The 17,642-nt window shown below is 33.7% G+C and overlaps 2 protein-coding genes across 6 annotated transcripts; both read right to left on the reverse strand.

Moving 5' to 3' along the window:
• Nucleotides 1-1,402: 1,402 nt before the first annotated feature.
• LOC105647748 (serine/threonine protein phosphatase 2A regulatory subunit B''beta) lies at nucleotides 1,403-9,816 on the reverse strand. The gene is made up of 13 exons (XM_012233956.4): nucleotides 9,261-9,816; nucleotides 7,192-7,434; nucleotides 6,933-7,038; nucleotides 6,753-6,852; nucleotides 5,754-5,859; nucleotides 5,482-5,572; nucleotides 4,324-4,465; nucleotides 3,948-4,095; nucleotides 3,645-3,754; nucleotides 2,989-3,145; nucleotides 2,556-2,681; nucleotides 2,328-2,469; nucleotides 1,403-1,855 (listed from the first exon to the last, which is right to left on the reverse strand). Exons 1-12 carry the CDS (start codon nucleotides 9,414-9,416, stop codon nucleotides 2,329-2,331), a joined length of 1,626 nt encoding a protein of 541 aa, XP_012089346.1. The 5' UTR covers nucleotides 9,417-9,816; the 3' UTR covers nucleotides 1,403-1,855; nucleotide 2,328.
• Nucleotides 9,817-11,407: 1,591 nt separating this feature from the next.
• Nucleotides 11,408-17,631, reverse strand: LOC105647747 (casein kinase 1-like protein 10). Of its 5 annotated transcripts, none has more exons than XM_012233953.4 (14): nucleotides 16,897-17,631; nucleotides 16,766-16,806; nucleotides 15,713-15,782; nucleotides 15,448-15,596; nucleotides 15,257-15,352; nucleotides 14,431-14,501; nucleotides 13,862-13,923; nucleotides 13,691-13,754; nucleotides 13,487-13,571; nucleotides 13,170-13,296; nucleotides 12,829-12,902; nucleotides 12,687-12,750; nucleotides 12,130-12,266; nucleotides 11,408-12,041 (listed from the first exon to the last, which is right to left on the reverse strand). In XM_012233953.4, exons 1-14 carry the CDS (start codon nucleotides 16,970-16,972, stop codon nucleotides 11,769-11,771), a joined length of 1,389 nt encoding a protein of 462 aa, XP_012089343.1. In that variant the 5' UTR covers nucleotides 16,973-17,631; the 3' UTR covers nucleotides 11,408-11,768. The 5 variants fall into 5 exon arrangements, with proteins under 5 accessions (XP_012089343.1, XP_012089341.1, XP_089573911.1 ...); XM_012233951.4 differs by having other exon boundaries at nucleotides 12,130-12,269; XM_089717785.1 differs by having other exon boundaries at nucleotides 12,130-12,269; nucleotides 16,761-16,806.
• Between the last annotated feature and the right edge of the window lie 11 nt (nucleotides 17,632-17,642).

Raw genomic sequence — 17,642 nt, forward strand, 5'->3', positions numbered from 1 at the left:
CTTGGAAGTTTAGAAAATTAATCTTATTATCATATCTTCTCTTTTTAAAAATAAAAAATAAAAAATAAAAAAAAATGGTCGTACCTAATCTTTATGATTGCAGGATAATTTCCGATCATAAAATTATTGTAATAATCTTTTCGTTCTAAAATTGTACTACCAGCTTCCTTTGTAAGGGTCCTAAAATATAATTCTATTTACATTTTGAGAAATATATATTTTTTATTTTTCCACAATATCGTTATATAATATTATAACTTGCATGAACAATTAGAATTGGTTGAATTTAGTAGATGGTGAGAAAAAAGTTTTAAGATAATTAAATTTAAAATTTTAATGTACTAACCATCCACTGTTTTGAACAACTTAAAGAATCATTAACAAATAATCTTTAGAGTCTATAAAGGTATACATGGAAAAATAAAAACAAAAATTATAACTAAATTAATTTAACTAACTACTGTTAAATAGTGTAAAAAAAATTAAGACTAATTTTGAGATAGAGGGAGTAATATTAGATTTAAAAATTCATTTGGTTTTAAGAAGGATCAATGTGGAGTTTGAATTGAACCAAAATTAAGAGAATCTAAAACCAAATAACAAAATTAATATTTTTTTTATTTTTTATTTGAAAAATCCCACATTTTGGGTGCTGTTTTCATCATAGGTTAAATCTAAATAAATGATGTTGAAAATGGTTAAAGTAAAACTAAAAAATAGGGCAATAAAAATCTAATTAGCTTGAAATAATGTAGTCTTAAGTTTGAGGCATTCAAAAGTAATTTGCAATTAAATTTCAGCTCTTTTTTTTTTTTTTTTTTGAATCAATGGTATTTCTATTCAGTTTCAAAACCTACTATTTTTAATCTAAACGGCCATGACAATATCCGAAGAAAACTATTTTAACAATGTCCACATTAATTGAAAAGGATACAGCAAAGCCACACTTAAAATTCAAACATCATACGTCCCAAAAAACACGAGAACGCCTCTTAACTCATGCGACTCTACTCATTGCAAATATTGCTATTTTTCGAGCTTTAAAATGTCAAATAAGAAGGGAGAAAAATATCAAACCAGCATAGATATTACAAGAGAAACATAGCACAACGATAATCCAAGCTTATTTCAAGGTCCAGCAAATTCAAAAATACAATAATTATGAAAACGATTCAAAACCCAGAGATAACAAACTTCTCCAATATATAAAGATAACCCTGAAGACAGGCGTGTTCTGAAAGACCACATCACAGAACCGAAAATAGATAGGCAGCAGGTGAGGGAGCTTACAGATTTCCCCATCGACACATTTCTTTAAACAATTTATGGTGCTACTTTTTTTTTGTACACCAAGTGATAGTGCAAAAATAGTAGTAAGAGATATTTGACAAAATCCAAAAAATTGATAAGAAAGCCTAGCCAGCACCCAACTTGTATTAACGTCCGGACAAAATGTATCAAAAGGACCAACTGGTAAATTAAAAGGGGGAAAGACATTCACGTAGAATATATCTTACAAATTAAATAAAAAATGCACTAAATGTCTCTCCTGAGCTATTTCAACCTGGACAATCAAAATCTCACCTCTGGGCAACTGCCCTTCCTTTCCAGGAACTTTAGCATCATGAACGGGGTTTCCATTATGTCATTTCTGATTGCTTGTCAATATGCACACGTAAGGCTTAATAATTCTCTGCTGGAAATTGGAAAAAGTACATTTCACCCCCACCAAGCTTGGACTTCCCTTTAACAAGTTCAGAGCCGTCATGTCCCACTGAAAGAATAATCCTTTGAGTTTACTGTTATGTTGCCTCAGGCCTCCATAGAAGAAGAATTTGAAGCATTGAGCAAGCACCTTCAGCAAAAAGTAAACTAATGAATTGAGTAGACATTTTTCACAGGAAAATGGACCTAATAGAAAAAATGGAATAAAGCACATCTGGTGTGACTGAAGCAAGTGTAGCACCATAAATAAAACATGAAGATTTCAGGTAAACAAAATGGTCATATCTAAGACTAAACATTTGAGGAAAAACAAAGTGGTTAGGAGATGGGTTTCAAAGCACTACTAGAAAAAGCGTATTATGCTCAAAGAACACAGCACCAATGAAGGTTGACCTGCTGTGGGCTTTGGGACACCTGTCCTCTTTTCCATAATGAGTATTGCCTCAATCAGGGAAACCAATTAAGGATCAAATCATCGAGGCCCATTGTCAACACCATAATGTAAGTAGCAACTTGCAACTTGTACAAGGAAAAAGGCATGCATGAAAATATCACTCTAATTCCATACATACGCACAAATCAAAAAGGATAACCTAATTAACCTCAAAATGGAGCCTCAAGTGATTCATCCCACACTTCTGCACTTCCATTAGAGGCATCTTCAACATCTTCCTCCATTGAAAGCCTAATATATTCTCTATGCGCAAAGCGATCCCATTCTGTCAATGTAGGATTCTCACGTTCCTGTTACAAATTTAACAACACTATCACCAATGTCCCAAGCACTTAAATTATAATTGAGCAATAAACATAAAGCACGCTGCATATACCTGACGAATCAGAAATGGATCACGAGTTTCAAAGGCCATAAACTTATTAAGGTTGAAAAGGATATTGAAAACACTTCCCGAAAGTCTACAACCTTTCAGGTCACGAAGTGTGATATAGCTCTCATTCTGCAGGCAAGAAACTTCAAGGATCAAACCAGCATGTCCGAAAAAATGTTGCATCTAGAGCAACTAGCGCAGTACAAACTATCTTCTTGGAAATAAAAGAACAAAGCCTTTAGGTTCTTTGGAGCATTAAACTTCTATAATTGACACTTTAGAATCAATGTCAGGCTAGCGCTTTCCAGCAATAATACTTAACCATTTTTGCAACCACAAATGCCAAGTTTTTCCATCAACAGGCTCCCATGTGCATTAGAAATATGTCAAGAAAGAGTGAAATGCCCATAAAATTATAGAAGAGGAAAAGGCAAACCTCTGGCCCAATCATGTCAATTATCTGGCACAATATATCTTCAAAAAGCACTGGCTCCTGGGCCATGCACTCCATGCGATGCAACTGCTCTTCATAAAAGAATTGCATTTCATTGCATGTTAAAACTCCATTTCCATCCAAATCTATGCACTTGAACCTGATAAAGAGAATTCAATGTGAAACAACGTGCAACAATCGCAAGACTCTTCTTTACTGTTTGAAAAAGCAATGTAATCATGCACATAATATAGTTCAAAAGTTAACGTCTGCAATGCAATATAGCTGTATAACACATCATGCAAATAAAATTTCAAATTGGTTTTAGAAAGTATGACAAATTAGAGGCAATGAACAAAACCCTCTCTCCCTACCTATCTGTTTTATAATTATTTTTAGTACACCACGGGCTTTGGTCCTGGACTAAAACTCTCTCCATAGAACAATTTTAAAACACAAATATGTTCCTTTTGGTCTCAAAATTCTGATGCCTCCTCAATCATGATTTTTTGTAATGCAAACACCTCGTGATGTGATCCAATGAAATAGATATAGTGTGAAGGTATCCTCATACTAAGCAGAGAAGTAAAACTGTTGTCATTGTTCAGAAACTTTACTGCAATACTCTTAATCATACAGAATAAGACATTCGAATATACCAGTACTCAAGACTAGGTTCAGATGACTTATCCTCCTCTGATAGGATGAAGTAGACAAAATCTTCATATCCCATCTTCCCTTCAACCTTACTAGTAAACTTTCTTGGAACCTAGAGCGATTCAAACATAATTAGATCTTCAAAAATAATAATAATAATAATAATGGCAGAGATAAGAATAAAAGGAATGAGCAAGATGAGGGGATGATGGAGATATGTAATGTTGAACAAAAGGAAACTTTCTTTCTGCAGATAGCAAGTGACTTGGGTGGAAATACAAAAATATCATCTGACTGATACAAACCTGGGAAAATATTCTATCAACAATCCGGTATGTAAGTGCATGGTTACCATATCTGATCAGGTTCTCTTTATCAATCAGAAAGTCGTGATCAGTGTCCAGCTCCCAGAACTTGCAGTATATTACGTAAAAGTGTTCATAAGAGAAGTACCTGTATACAAGATCAAGAGCAAAATTACATTCAGAACTTAACAAAATAGCATGTTTGTCAGCATATGTTTAATTTCGCAAATGTACTTCAGATTTTATGTGAATTAGAACATATCTTATCTTACATGATCACAACTAACATAAGTTCCTCCAACTACGTCAGGCTAGCCTCAATCTAGTTGAGTATTAATTAAGGATATCTATGCCAAATTTTTAGCTGGTTACCAACCTCAAAACTTTATTTATGTCTTCTTCTTCATCTGCATGCTGCATTGCATCAATCAAGTTTCCACGTTTCAACTCCCTGAGGGTAAGATGACCATTCCCAGATCTATTAATGGAGTAAAATATTCTGTATATCACAGTTTCAGCTGCCAAATTGTGAAGAGGAAAACTTATGTTAACAGATTGCATCACTGAAAGCAAAGAGGTGTATAATGGTTTCTGTTAGCTACCAGCCTCAAGAAACCAACAATGGCAGAAAAGCAAGAAACATTCCAGATTGGCACTAGAAGTAGACTGAGATAAATTCATGTCAAAATTAAATATAAAATTGAATCTATTTGAATGGCTTGCCAAGTGCAAGCCAATGCCAAATCATCAATGCCATTGCCACAACCAAACAAATGCGGGGAAAATGTGATCAAACTTTACACGCTGCAACAATTAAAATAAGCAACACTAGCAGTAAGTATCTCCATCTCGAATTCAATATTTCAATTGTGTAAGATGACAAATTTATACAAAAAGTTAAAGCAGATTGAAAATTATATGGAAATAAGAGCATCATAACTCCACTTCAAATTTTTATTGAAAACGAAACATGACTCTTCATTCCTTTGACTCTCTCAAAATCATAGACATTAAGTTAGAATAGTCCATCAAAGATGGGTAGGTGTCTCAATTTCATTAGATGTCAAAATTGGAGCTATCACAACCCCGGATTTTCAATTTTACAACTATTTTTGGTTTACACAATCCACTTTTTCTTTTAGTAGAAAACTAGGGGACATGTTGAAATTTTTTGGTTATAAATCATGAACTTATTTGAGGTTCAAGCCTGTATTCATCATTTGATCATCTCTAAATTGGCAGCATTTGAAACAGCAGGCACTTGAATCTAAATTGAAGCATTTCTTGAAAACCTAATAACTAACTCTAATGACTTCATTCAATCTGCATGGGACAACCAGATTCTTTTCAAAATATTACTAAGTTCAAGTTTGGGTTCTTCACCATGATGGATCCCCAGAAGAATGACACTGCCTCTTAATATAAAGCTTTAACCAGGATCTCATTCATTTGAATATATGCAGGTGTCTCCAGGTGTACACATTATTAGTTACAATCAGACAATCAAAAAACAATCAACAGGCAGAACACAAACCATATCTTTCCTGAAACTCAGGTGTGCTCTGTAAGAACTCTAATCCAGGATGAGTAGCTAATAATTCTCGAAGTACAGGTTTGAAGTCTTCCTGTTATCAATTTCAAAACATTGAAAAGATGAAGTGAACACAGATATTATTGTGATAACATCCAAAATTGGCAAAATCCTATAACAATAATCCCAAAAAGAAATAAAATGGTATGGTTATAATTTGTACGTGTACGTGTGCGCGCGTGTGTACATGTGTGTGAAAAGCAGCAATCACACACCTGAATGAGGTATTTGAGGTCCGGTTGCTTTAGAATTTTAAATATTTGGGTTGCCATATCCATCGTCAGCATATTGCCATTTAGCCAATAATTGACAAAGGCATCCCTACAACCAAGTTAGGTGAAAACAACCTTCAGTCGAACAATCAATGAACTGCCAGTGAAGTCTTACACCAATTGAATGCAAACGAAGGAAGCTAAAATAAGTAAAGATCAACCTAGATAATGTTCACTTAACCAGTGTCAATCTTTCAATACTTCCCTAAAACAAACTAAGAAATTGTTTGAAGACAGGAATCCTACATAATAAATTGATCATCAATCAGAACTCAAAACCGAAGGCAAGCAGTTCCTGTTGGATGCTCCTTCACTTACTAGCATAAAGCCCACAACCAGAATTTTCTAGGTCTTAAAACTTTCCATGTTAAACCAATTAATAGCGATAAATCAAATAAATATTGAGCATGTGCATCTCAATATTTTCCCTTCCTCATATATAGTTCACCAATTTTCCATCAGGCGTACAACAAAGTAGGATTCATACCGATTAACTGAAAGCCTACCAAGTGAACTTCTTTGTTTTGAGCAAATTTAAAGGCTAGACCATGGTTTGCCAAAACAAGCAACTTACTTGTGATCCTAGGAGTAGAGTAAACATAATATATCACTAGAAAATTCTCAAGTTATTCAATGATGATAAATTTCCATAATCACAATAGACCGCCCATTTCCATAACACTTCAATCAAACACCTTTAAATCTTAGAAAATTTTCTAGGGAAAAAAATTCCAATTCTGGGAGGAGCCTAAAGAAAAAACCTTCATAACTTCAGGTTTTGAAAAATAAATTAATTCAGTAAAATGATGACTGAAATAAACAAGAGATGTCCAGTGTTCACAACATAAAATATCAGAAGATCATCATAGATCAAGTGAATTCTTAAGATTTGAGCTATTCCTCTCTGATATTACATTTCTTACCAAGACAAGAAACACATACCTTGTCACAAAACCAGTAGCATTAACATCAATCCTTCTGAAAAGAGTTGAGGAGAAGAATGAGGGCAGTTTGCAAATCTCCTTAGTGACAGATTTGAATTCTGCATAAGCAAAAGAAAAAAAAAATGAAAATATCAAAACTAGAAATATAACAGGTGGACAAGTTTCATGCATATCTCACCATGTATCTGCAGCCCATCTGTGCGACCATAGAAAAAGTGATTAATCCGAAACAAACATTGCTCTTTTAGTTCATTTGGCGGTGGGCGGCCATTTTGAAAGTAAAACTGCAAGCATTTTCCAACTTTTTCATACTAAAATAGCTCAACTAACTCAAAGCAGGAAACGTGACAGACAAACAAAAAGGCAGCAGTAAAGAGAAAGAATATAGAGGAATGATGCAATCACATTACTTGGAGAAACAAAAGACTTTAACTAACCTGAGGTATCAACTCCTTAATTGGCTCGCTAACTACTTTTAGAGGAGAACCTAAATTAGAAGGGCCAGCCCTCTGTTTTGTTATACGAGGGGAACCAGATGTACTCCTGGGAGAAAGAGGAGGAGTGCTTCCTCCAGGAAACATGGAGGGCAAAGAACTACTTGTGGTAGTAGTTGCATTAGAAGAGTTGCCAGAGACATTCAAGGGAGCACCTGCCTTTGCATCATTAAGCAATGATGTCACCTAACCAAAAAGAGTGGAAATCAAAATTAGCAATCAAATTACTTGCTCAAAGACATTGAAGACTTTCAAAACAATCAGAAAAGCAAGAAATAGGACAAATGATATAGCATCTCCTTTTTAGAAAAGAGGCTTGGGCAATTGAACTGAGAATTTAACACTCCCAGCAATATTACATGGCCAAGCTCTCAAATTTTTTACATAATACAATTTTCATAAAGAAGTTGAAGAAGAAAAGAAAGAAAAGAATACACATTCGTATAGAAGTAATAAAAAATTGCAGTGCTATCCAGCTGATAAGTCCACCAAAAGACATTACAAAATGAATTTTCATCCACAATAAAGAAGATAGTATAAAGTTCAACCCACGCATATTCCTTGTCATGGTCATAACCATTTGAGTCAAGTAACAGTCAAAATAAGGGGAAAAAAAAAGGATCAGAAAATTACAGACACATACTTCAACTGCACTTCTCTTTCATATCTCTATTAGACTTTAGGTTTTGTAAAAATAATCACCACAAGCAATGAACTTCAAGGTGCAGTTGAAATCTTTTCTTTGAGCTCAAACTTGAAAAGTAGGAGATCGTATATTCTCTCTTTTCTCCCTAATTATTAATTTATGAAAACCTATACTATCTGCACACATACATGCATGTAAATAAGTATAAAATTAAGTAAAATAACATAAGCATAGACCCAAACTGATGCATTACTGTCATTATTACTTCCACAATTTGAAGAATTATCTGGATTATAACTGCTTGTTAAAAAGAAAAAGCAAGAAAAGGGAAAAAATCAATGCAAAGCTAAACATGAAAAAGTATCCAATATAATCAATATGTTGCACGTGCTAAGAAAGATATCTTAAATATAAAAGTGGACAGGATGGTTCAAAAAGTCTCTTCAAACCTCTATGTTCCTTCCTATGCTGTTCATATTATATTCTTCCTCAAATAGTTAAAATACTAAAATAAATGACTCCAAATCCAATAATCTTTCAACCACCCTATAACCAATTTACATTAACTCTAAATCCATTGTGAAATTGTCATGCAGAAATTCATGAATATCTACATCAACTTCCTCTAAAATGTCATCTTGCCAACAACTCCGGCAGAACTAATTTTTAAAAACATAAAAAGAACAATTTCTATTATTATAATGACAACATGCCAGTGACTGCAACAACGACCTACACCACAACTCCATCATTTCAAGCATATCATCATCCTCAAAGGCAGTATTCCGCATGATCAGAGCCATATTTCTGAAGCAAAAGCAGCCTATTAGAATTCATCCACAACGAAATCAAAGAAAACCTACCACACATTCCATCTTCGACATTTAAACCCTAAAATTGATGCAAGATCCATAAATAATAACTGCAATTTTCATCAGACTAAATTATCCTCACTAAATTAATAATCTCACTCATTCCTGATGAACCCAAACAATTGCACAGATACAGGAGATACTAAGAGCCTGAGATCTGAAAAGAAAAATCATTAGTGAGATTCTGTTTAAGATACAGCTCCTAATCCTTAACGCCTCGAGTCTGAAACTCCTTTAGTCCTTAACCCATCTGCTATAAATATCCCTTTCCCACCTGTCCAAATATTTCTTATCCAATTCCTTCATAATTAATCCACCTTCCTAATCAACTACCGTAATAAAAACAAATCCATTAAAAAAAGGAAGATAGCTAGCCATCAATCCATAAAATAAGGAAATGGCAAGCTCAATTAGAAATTAATGACTACGCAAATCTAAGCCACTGCAATCATATAAATTTATGAGATACTATCGTGCACAACAGAAAAAGGTACCAGCCGATTAGCATCAGGAAGCGCGAGCCACTGCTCGAAGAGCTTTTGTGCAAAGTCCGGGTACGATTTGAAAGCCAAAGGAGCCACCTCCGGTAGCTGCAACAACTCCGCATCCAGCATCGTGACATCGGCAACAGCAACAGGGCTCGTATCCATAATTTATATCAAATCGAATCAAGCCAAACATATAGATCGCCAGTCCTAGATTCTAAAACAAACCGCTCTAAATTTTCACTTTTCAATTGCTACAGAGCATAAATAAATAGGAATTTAATATATTAATAAAAAAAAAAAAGATCAAGAAACTAAGATTTGAAGCTTTAGGGAGCTGGCAACCCTAGATCTTTACAAATTAAAACAATATTTTCCCTTTCGGTCTTTCTCTTTTGAGAAGAAGTGTTGATTGGAAGAAGAGAAAATATAGGAAAATGAGGGAAAGTAAGGGAAATATCGTCGTGTAAGTGTTGATGGATGCGATTCAATGGGACGATTAGCTATGAAAATGCAGAGATTTGAGTAAAGGAGAGAGAGTGTGTCTATGTGTGTGAGGGTGTTTCTGTAAAATAACACATAATGGTTGAACTTAAAGCAGAGGACACGTGTCCTTATTGGTCACGTGCTGGAACATGTGATTTGCGAAGACAATTTTCGTAGTCAATTTTTCTTCACTTCTTTCCTTTTTTAGTTTTTTTCAATTAACAATTTAACGACATGAAAAAAGAGCACTCCAACGGTAATGCCGTTTAAGAGAGTGAAAGCAATGCTTTACTAACTAATTTAGGTTCAGTTTGTTCAGATAATTAATTTTTATATTTAAATATTAAAATTTTTAATTTATAAAACTATAAAGATATTTGAATTATAAAAATTTATATTCAGAAGCTTTATTATTCAATATGATAAAAAATATAAAAAATGATTGATTATGATCACTAGTGATGGGTAGATTGCATTAGCCAGTGGCGATTAGTAATTGATGTTGATAGTTACCGATAATTAATAAATTAATAAATATATATTTATAATATTATAATAAGTATGTCAAAAAAAAATATATTTTTTCTTTGAAAATATGAAGTTTTTTTTTTAAAATTACTTCTCTTTAGCCAGATAATTATTTCCAGTCTGACTGTTTTTTTTAATCACTTCAAATGTTGAAAAATATTTTCCAAATAAATTAAGTTCTAAAAACAAACACAGCCCTAATGTTTTATAAATTTAGTTAAATTCTCTACGATTTTTTTTTTTTTTTTTTTTTTGCTTTTTTAATAATTTTACTTTCAAATTACAATTATCAAATCTCAAAGTCAAATTAATATTTAAAGTATGTCCTATTTGCCAGATTTAATCAGGGGTTTAAACAATTTAACAGTGTGGGAATAATATGGCACTATTTTATATAATAATTAGTCAAATAATGGTGCTAAGTTGCATACCAATCATCTCTACATTATACTATTAATCAAAGGGTGTTATTAATAGGCACGAATATGTAATAGTTTTTTTCCGAAATAGAAGTACAACGGATTTTAATCATAATCACTAGAAAAATAATTATAATAAGAAATTTTATAAGTTGTTGAATTGAATAATGCACATTGGCACTGGTAGATTTGGTTGATTGATTCGGTTTAAATTGAAATTGGTTTGATTTTAATCAGACTTGAACTAGCACGAAAAAATAATTTTGAATTAGATTAAAACCGATGGAGACGGATGACTTGAAACTGTTTTTCATGTTAAAATATGTAAAATACACCATAAAAATAAAATTAAATGCTATACAAGCTAATAATTACGATCAAAATTTATAATACTTAATCCCATATGAGAAAATACATTCAATTCAATATATATATATTTATTCATGTTTTGTTATAGCAAATCAGAGAGACAAATATTTTCTTAAAAAAATGAAAAAATAACAGCAGCTAAGATATATAATGAGTGAGAATAGACCAAACCTTGCTTACATTATGATATTCAGTACAATTAAGAGTCAAGTGGCTTTGGCCAAATTGAAATTTGAATTTTTTTTTTTTTAATGCTCTGTTCCCTAAAAGTAGTTGTTGACAAAAGCAGAAAATTTGAATCAATGTTAGTCAAAATAAAATAAAATATGTAAATATTTTATGGCATAGGAAAAATTTTTCCTGTTCAAGCCCAATCCTTTGAATCCCTTAATATAATGACATTCCCTTAATAAGTTCTTTAATCTGACAGTTGGAATAGAAATGCTACAAGCAGATGAGTATTCTACTCACAGCTGCAATCCTATTATGGCAGGATTAAGCCTGAACATTTCTGGGGAGATTAATGTCTTCTTCCTGATGAATTTACAAAAGGAACAGCAATATCCTTTGCATCTACAATTTTCTTAGGAAAGGCAAAGTGCATTTTAACTTTGCTATATAAAAAATAATAGCGATTATGTGAAACAGAACGGAAATCAAAGACTCCCCCTGAATAGAGCACCGCCATTTTATACCAGAAGTAATGCACTAATATTCATCGCTTGTTCTTATCTGTCCCAATGTTGAGGTGCTCGAAGCTCCGAAGCTGTTCATCATGACCATCTTTTGTAGCAGTACCATGTGAGACTCTGGAATCAGCCGCAGAATGGATTCGGTGAGAGGTAGATAGACGGCTACTGTTTGAGAACAGCCAGCTTGAACGACTCTCACTGCCTGCAATGTTGGAGCTTAGCCTGCTGCTTGAAGCAACAGCCTTCTTGGACACACTTCCATTGCGAGTAATACGGCCTCTTTCTGAAGAAGGTCGCTGGAAAAGACAAAAGTACATTTGTAGATGAGGAACTCGAGAGTTTCTAAGCACAACAGTGAAATATTTTCTGGTTTCTATAACTTACTGCGTCTTTAGATGGCGATGCATCTTCTGATGTCCTGTGCTTTGAGCGATCGCTGTGCTGCCCAACACCACCAGAAGCAAGTCTTCTGCTGAATGATTCAAGCGCACCAGAAGGTCTCTCACGAGTCTCACATCCCGCTGCTTAAAACATGAACAAAAAAAAGAGAGGCACTTAATACTCTGAAATGAGGAAAAGAAGTAGCTTGAAAAATGACACTTAGAATAAGAGTATGCATAAAGCACAGTCACTTTGACATCATTTAACTCTAAAAAGTATTGGGATTCAATTGGACATGGCAGGTATGACCTTTGACACTTTAATTTAGTTGAAAATACTAGTCTGACCATGATAAATACCCACATCAGATATTCATTACCCTAAGTCCAAGTAACGTAGGTTTGAAGGAACAAAACCTCAAGGGCCAATACCACAAATGTTAATTAGCAGCTGACAATGAGAAGTTGACTTCTAATATGTGCATGTGTGTGCGTATATCTATGTGCATGTGTGTGTGTGGGGGTTGGTGTGTGTACCTTCCTATCTCGAGACAAACATACCTGGAGATTTATCTGTTTGTTCAACAGACTGTCGTGGCTTTATTCCAGCTTTTCCACCAGACTGCTGAAACAGATAGAAGAAAGAGAATAATTAAACTAAGATTAAGAAGCAATCCACACTACACAAGCAACAAAAGCTGACCCGTTGTCTGGAACTGGAACCAATCTGAGGATACTTTAATATAGTCCAGTCAAATACGTAGTCAAACTGATAACCTGCAATAGTAAACCATATGAATAACCAGATGAGGCCATGCAAATTGTTACAGCCTACACAATATTTGTTATTCTCATACGATAAGCTAGTGAGGAGAAGTATTGTTTTGCTCTCAACTAGACACATGATCTTGCAGCACTTGCACATGGAAAGAGCTGGAGTAATACTAGCAAACAACTTTCCCAATGAAAAGATTCCAAGCTTGCAATACGCTAAAGAAGCATAAAAAGAATTCAAAAGTTAAATAAGATGATCTATCTTCTTACCTTCTCGGACAAATAAGTCACGGAAAAGTCTTTTCAAATAGGAATAATCTGGTTTGTCTTCAAAACACAATGATCGACAATAATGGAAGTATGATATAAACTCTGATGGATATGATTTGCAAAGAACCTGAGAAAGAATTTTCAGAATTCTATTGGTTATTCCTGTCTCGGTTTCCAAACAAGAATGACAACAAGATAACTATGGATAAGACCAATGTAAATAAAAAACAAAAGCATGAAGATTTGCCTAAGTAAATGTATGCACAACCAAAAGTACAGAATGACACAAGCAGGTGTCAGGTTGAAATTTGCACTACCTCGACAGGGGTTAACATCTTCTTTTCACTGATTTTATCATATTTTTGCTTTTTTGTCCCTGCTTTAAGGCCCTGCCATGGAAGGCTGGAATAGTGGTATACAAACTTAGAAGATACACCAAATAAGCGATCTCTCATTGCTCAGTATGAAATACTAAAGAAAAACTAAATAAGGTCAGTATAGCAGCAATTATATTTTTCAACCTTCCTCTTAGGAAATACATGAGTACATAACCCAGTGATTCCAAGTCATCTCTTCTGCTTTGTTCTGCAGAGAAAGCAAACTAACATTTAGATTGTGACTTGATGCATAGAAAAAATAACCTGAAATCCTTGCCAGATAAAATTGAATAAGCAACATAGTTTTTTACCCACCAACTCCAAGGTGAGTGTTCACACTAGCATACCGAGCTGTGCCTGTGAGATTCTTATTTTCCCTGCCAAGATACAGCAAATTCACAATAATATAAGCAATGCACAACATGTCCAGAAGTGTCTCAATACAAGACCACAAGAGAATTTAAACAGAATTGTGAAACATAGATAGAAAAAGATCCTAAAAAAAAGTCATTTGTCATAAATTTATATCCTACTTCAATCAAAGTGCTAACTGTCTAAGAACCTAAAAAGAGAGATTATATGTAAGAAAAATCAATCCAAGCATCATCTGAATTTTGAACGCAGTTCAATAAATAACAGTGATGCACTTGCTAGTCAGCTCCTGTAAATATGAAAAAAATGCTGTTCCATAGTACCTTACAGGAGGATAGTAAACAGCTTAGAGTTGAAAATATCAAATGAAAAATATATTAAAGCATTCTCTTCAACCTTTTTGAACAATAAGAATAGGTAACAAAAGGAAACACAAGAAGCTGGTGCAGATTGTGACACTAACATAGAAAACAGGGAACAAATGGAAGAAAAAGAAAAACCGCAGGAAATACCTGTAAGGTATATGCTTATGAGTTTGAAGATCCCTATATTTTTTTGCTAGCCCATAATCAATAATGTAAACCTGTGGCAGAGTCAACTAGCAATTAGATAGCTATTCAATGATAAGAAAAGAAAATCTCCTCACTTCAATAAAATCAGGAATTGCATTGGTAAACAAAATGCTTTAGTTAGGTAATATTTAAAGTGCGAGTAATATGAGGCCTATCTCAAAACAAAACTTTCTAGTAGATGATACCGATCACTTCCCATCAAGTAAATAAACTAGTGCCTGAAATATTTCTGGAACATTATATTAACATTAGCTTACTTCCTTGTCTTGTTCAACTAGGTTACCTATTATAAAAAAAAAAAAAAGGTATTCCAATTTCTAACTATGAGCTTAAGCATCCACCAAGTAGACGTTCTTTTTATTATTTATAGGCCATGTAAAGGATGGCATAAAATGAAGTCTCACAACACTGCAAGAGATTGAAGCACTATTTCAAACACTGCACATTCTACAAAAAAAGAGGTAGACAGCAGTGATAAGAATTGTGGCTGAAGTGTAATCCACATCAGAAAAGGTTAATGAAAATCGAATACAGAATTTGAATGATAATAGCGAGTTAAATCATATCAATTCTATACTATGTGATGTCAAAAAAAAGAAAAAGAAAAGAAAAAAGAAACGAAAAGGGTCAAAATTTTAGCAAACCCTTTCCACTGCACTTCCGATTCTCAGAAAACGTTTAGTTTGCATAAAGAACTAGAGAACAAGACAAGAAAACCCCTACTAGCATATGCTACAGTCAACTAATTGCCAGCATGAGTATTTACCTGATTGGCTTTGCGTCCCAAACCCATTAGAAAGTTGTCAGGCTTTATATCACGGTGAAGAAAACCCCTTGAGTGCATATACTCAATTCGATTAATCTATGAAGCAATTAAGGATTAATGAAATAACTCTTAACAGTAGGTGCTCATTTAGCTATTCAAAAATCTATGTAGAAAGACAAGTAAATACGAACCAACTGATCTGCAAGCATCAACACTGTTTTCAAAGAGAACTTCCTGTTGCAATAGTTGAACAGGTCTTCAAGACTGGGACCCAGAAGGTCAATAACCATGACATTGTACTCGCCCTCAACACCAAACCACTTGAGTTGAGGAATTCCCGCTTCATTAAACAACAAAATCATACAGCAATCATTTATTCGTGGGGCAAAAATGCCAGTTCTGATGTATTACGTAATTATAGCTGATTCTTAACAAGACAACAAATTATGAACTTACTTCCTCCTTGAAGAAGCATGTAAATTTTAGATTCATAGTGAAGCTGAGGGTGCTTCGTCCTTGCAGGTTCCTAAAAAATGAGATGAAATACGTTAGAGCTTGACAACATTAAATGGGGTCCAAGATAATATGATAGAATTATCAGGCGTGTCTCAATAGGTTGTCCTTTTAGTTTTTCACTGTCTCACAAGTTAAAGTGGGTACTTCCATGATATATCACCTCAGGGGTAAAAAAAAAAGAAGAAAAATAAATTGACAATGAAACTTGCTAAATAAATAATGCAAATGCCACCCATGCCCTTCTCTGAAGATATTTGACTTGAATCTTATTACAACTGGGACAAGAGTGCGAGCAGCAACTATTTCCCATAAGACATCACAGGTTAAGGAATTCTATGAGAGCAGTTCCCAGGCAAAACCTATCAACATATCCATATGCAAAGAATACAAGAGTATGATGTTAATTTAGCTACCACAGAAGATGCTATTAAGTTTGGCATGCTGTCTCACCTCCTTCATTCACTATAATCAATTTTCAAGAAAATCGATGAATGAGTGTGAGCACACTATATGAAGGTTTTGTATGAAAAGAAGAAGAGATCATCGGCTGCTCTTCAAGTAAGTGCTGTTATTACTTTAATGCACCTACCCACATTATATTTAGCTGTCTCACTTCTTCGGCTTTTCAATTAGAATCTTTTCAAATAAATTATGAGGTCCATTCCTATCCCTGGCGAGGAGACCTCTATAGCAGCTGCAGTTTGTCTAAAATTTTTCTTACAATTGAAATTTTACTTTTGAATTATCATAAAGAACAGGAGCTTTTCCAATAACTTGCAAGTTGTAACATTGTACTGAGAGCAATTCAGACTAAACAATAACAAACAAGCTCTTTCAAGAAAAAGATTTGCACCTAAAACTTTTTTTTTTTAATAAATTAACTCTTTTTATTTTTTCCGGCCAACATGTTCCAACACAAAAGGAAAAAAATTGGAAGAAAATTATCAAGTCAAACTACCACTCCACGTTTCAAATCAAGAATGTTTACCATACCAGCTTTATACCAACTTCTTCTCCATTCTGCACATTAACCCCTGCATCAATCAAACCATAAACCAAAAAATTAGTTTCTATCAAAAAGAAAATTGCAATCAGAGAAATGAATACTTGTGTTATTACGCTACCAAGAAATAGCTCGCCAAAGGATCCACCGCCGATCTTTCGACCCATTTTGAATTTGCCCCCAATTATATGATCCATGATCAAAACTGATTTCTACTCCCAATTGTAAATTAAAAAACCTTATTGTTTCAACACTCAAAATCCAAAATCTATTTGAGTGGCAAAAATTTTGGAAGAGAATTATCAGCCAGCTTTACTTATTTCAATAACAATCAAATCCAAAAAAAAAAAAAAATCTTAAGAATGGTCTTTGTAAAACCAACTTGATGATTATACAAACAAATTAATCAAAAAACAAAAAAAAAAAAACCCAAAACAGGATTTGCCCCACTAATGAAATAAATGGAGATCAGAACCCTGAATAATTGTAAATAAAATCATTAATGCACATTCCTCAATAACCATGGAAAAAAATGGAAATGTAGGGAATCTCGATAAAAATTTCAACAAATCAAATCAAATAGAAAAGCAAAAATTTTGCAAGATATGAGAAAGGAAGGACTGTTTATGAAAGTTATGAGAAAGGAATTTTGCAGAAAATGGGTTTTGTTTTCCGTCTTGTACGATGCTTTTTTGATTTCAAATAAAAGAGAAAAAAATACTAAAAAATTGTTTTGTTAAAACAAAGAAAATGAAAACAGTTGTTTTGCTTCATTGTTTTCTCTCTCCTTTTTATTTTCCTCCTCTAGTCCTTCCTATCCATTTTGATACTGTAATCTCTCTCTCTCATATTCGCGGTTAAGGAGAT

This window comes from Jatropha curcas, chromosome 2, assembly GCF_041381405.1.
Source record: "Jatropha curcas cultivar XTBG-Jc1 chromosome 2, XTBG_Jcur_1.0, whole genome shotgun sequence".
NCBI lineage: Eukaryota > Viridiplantae > Streptophyta > Magnoliopsida > Malpighiales > Euphorbiaceae > Jatropha > Jatropha curcas.

Excerpts from the sequence above, each read along its gene's own strand:
- LOC105647748 (XM_012233956.4), bottom strand. The coding sequence starts at position 9,416 with ATGGATACGAGCCCTGTTGCTGTTGCCGATGTCACGATGCTGGATGCG. Across the intron at positions 7,039-7,191 it reads TTAAGGAGTTGATACCTCAG|TTTTACTTTCAAAATGGCCG; the intron begins GTTAGTTAAAGT and ends AAATGCTTGCAG. Across the intron at positions 2,682-2,988 it reads TTGACATGATTGGGCCAGAG|AATGAGAGCTATATCACACT; the intron begins GTTTGCCTTTTC and ends TCTTGCCTGCAG.
- LOC105647747 (XM_012233951.4), bottom strand. The coding sequence starts at position 16,972 with ATGGATCATATAATTGGGGGCAAATTCAAAATGGGTCGAAAGATCGGC. Across the intron at positions 15,783-16,765 it reads AAGAAGTTGGTATAAAGCTG|GAACCTGCAAGGACGAAGCA; the intron begins GTATGGTAAACA and ends CTCATTTTTTAG. Across the intron at positions 12,751-12,828 it reads GTTCCAGTTCCAGACAACGG|CAGTCTGGTGGAAAAGCTGG; the intron begins GTCAGCTTTTGT and ends TATCTGTTTCAG.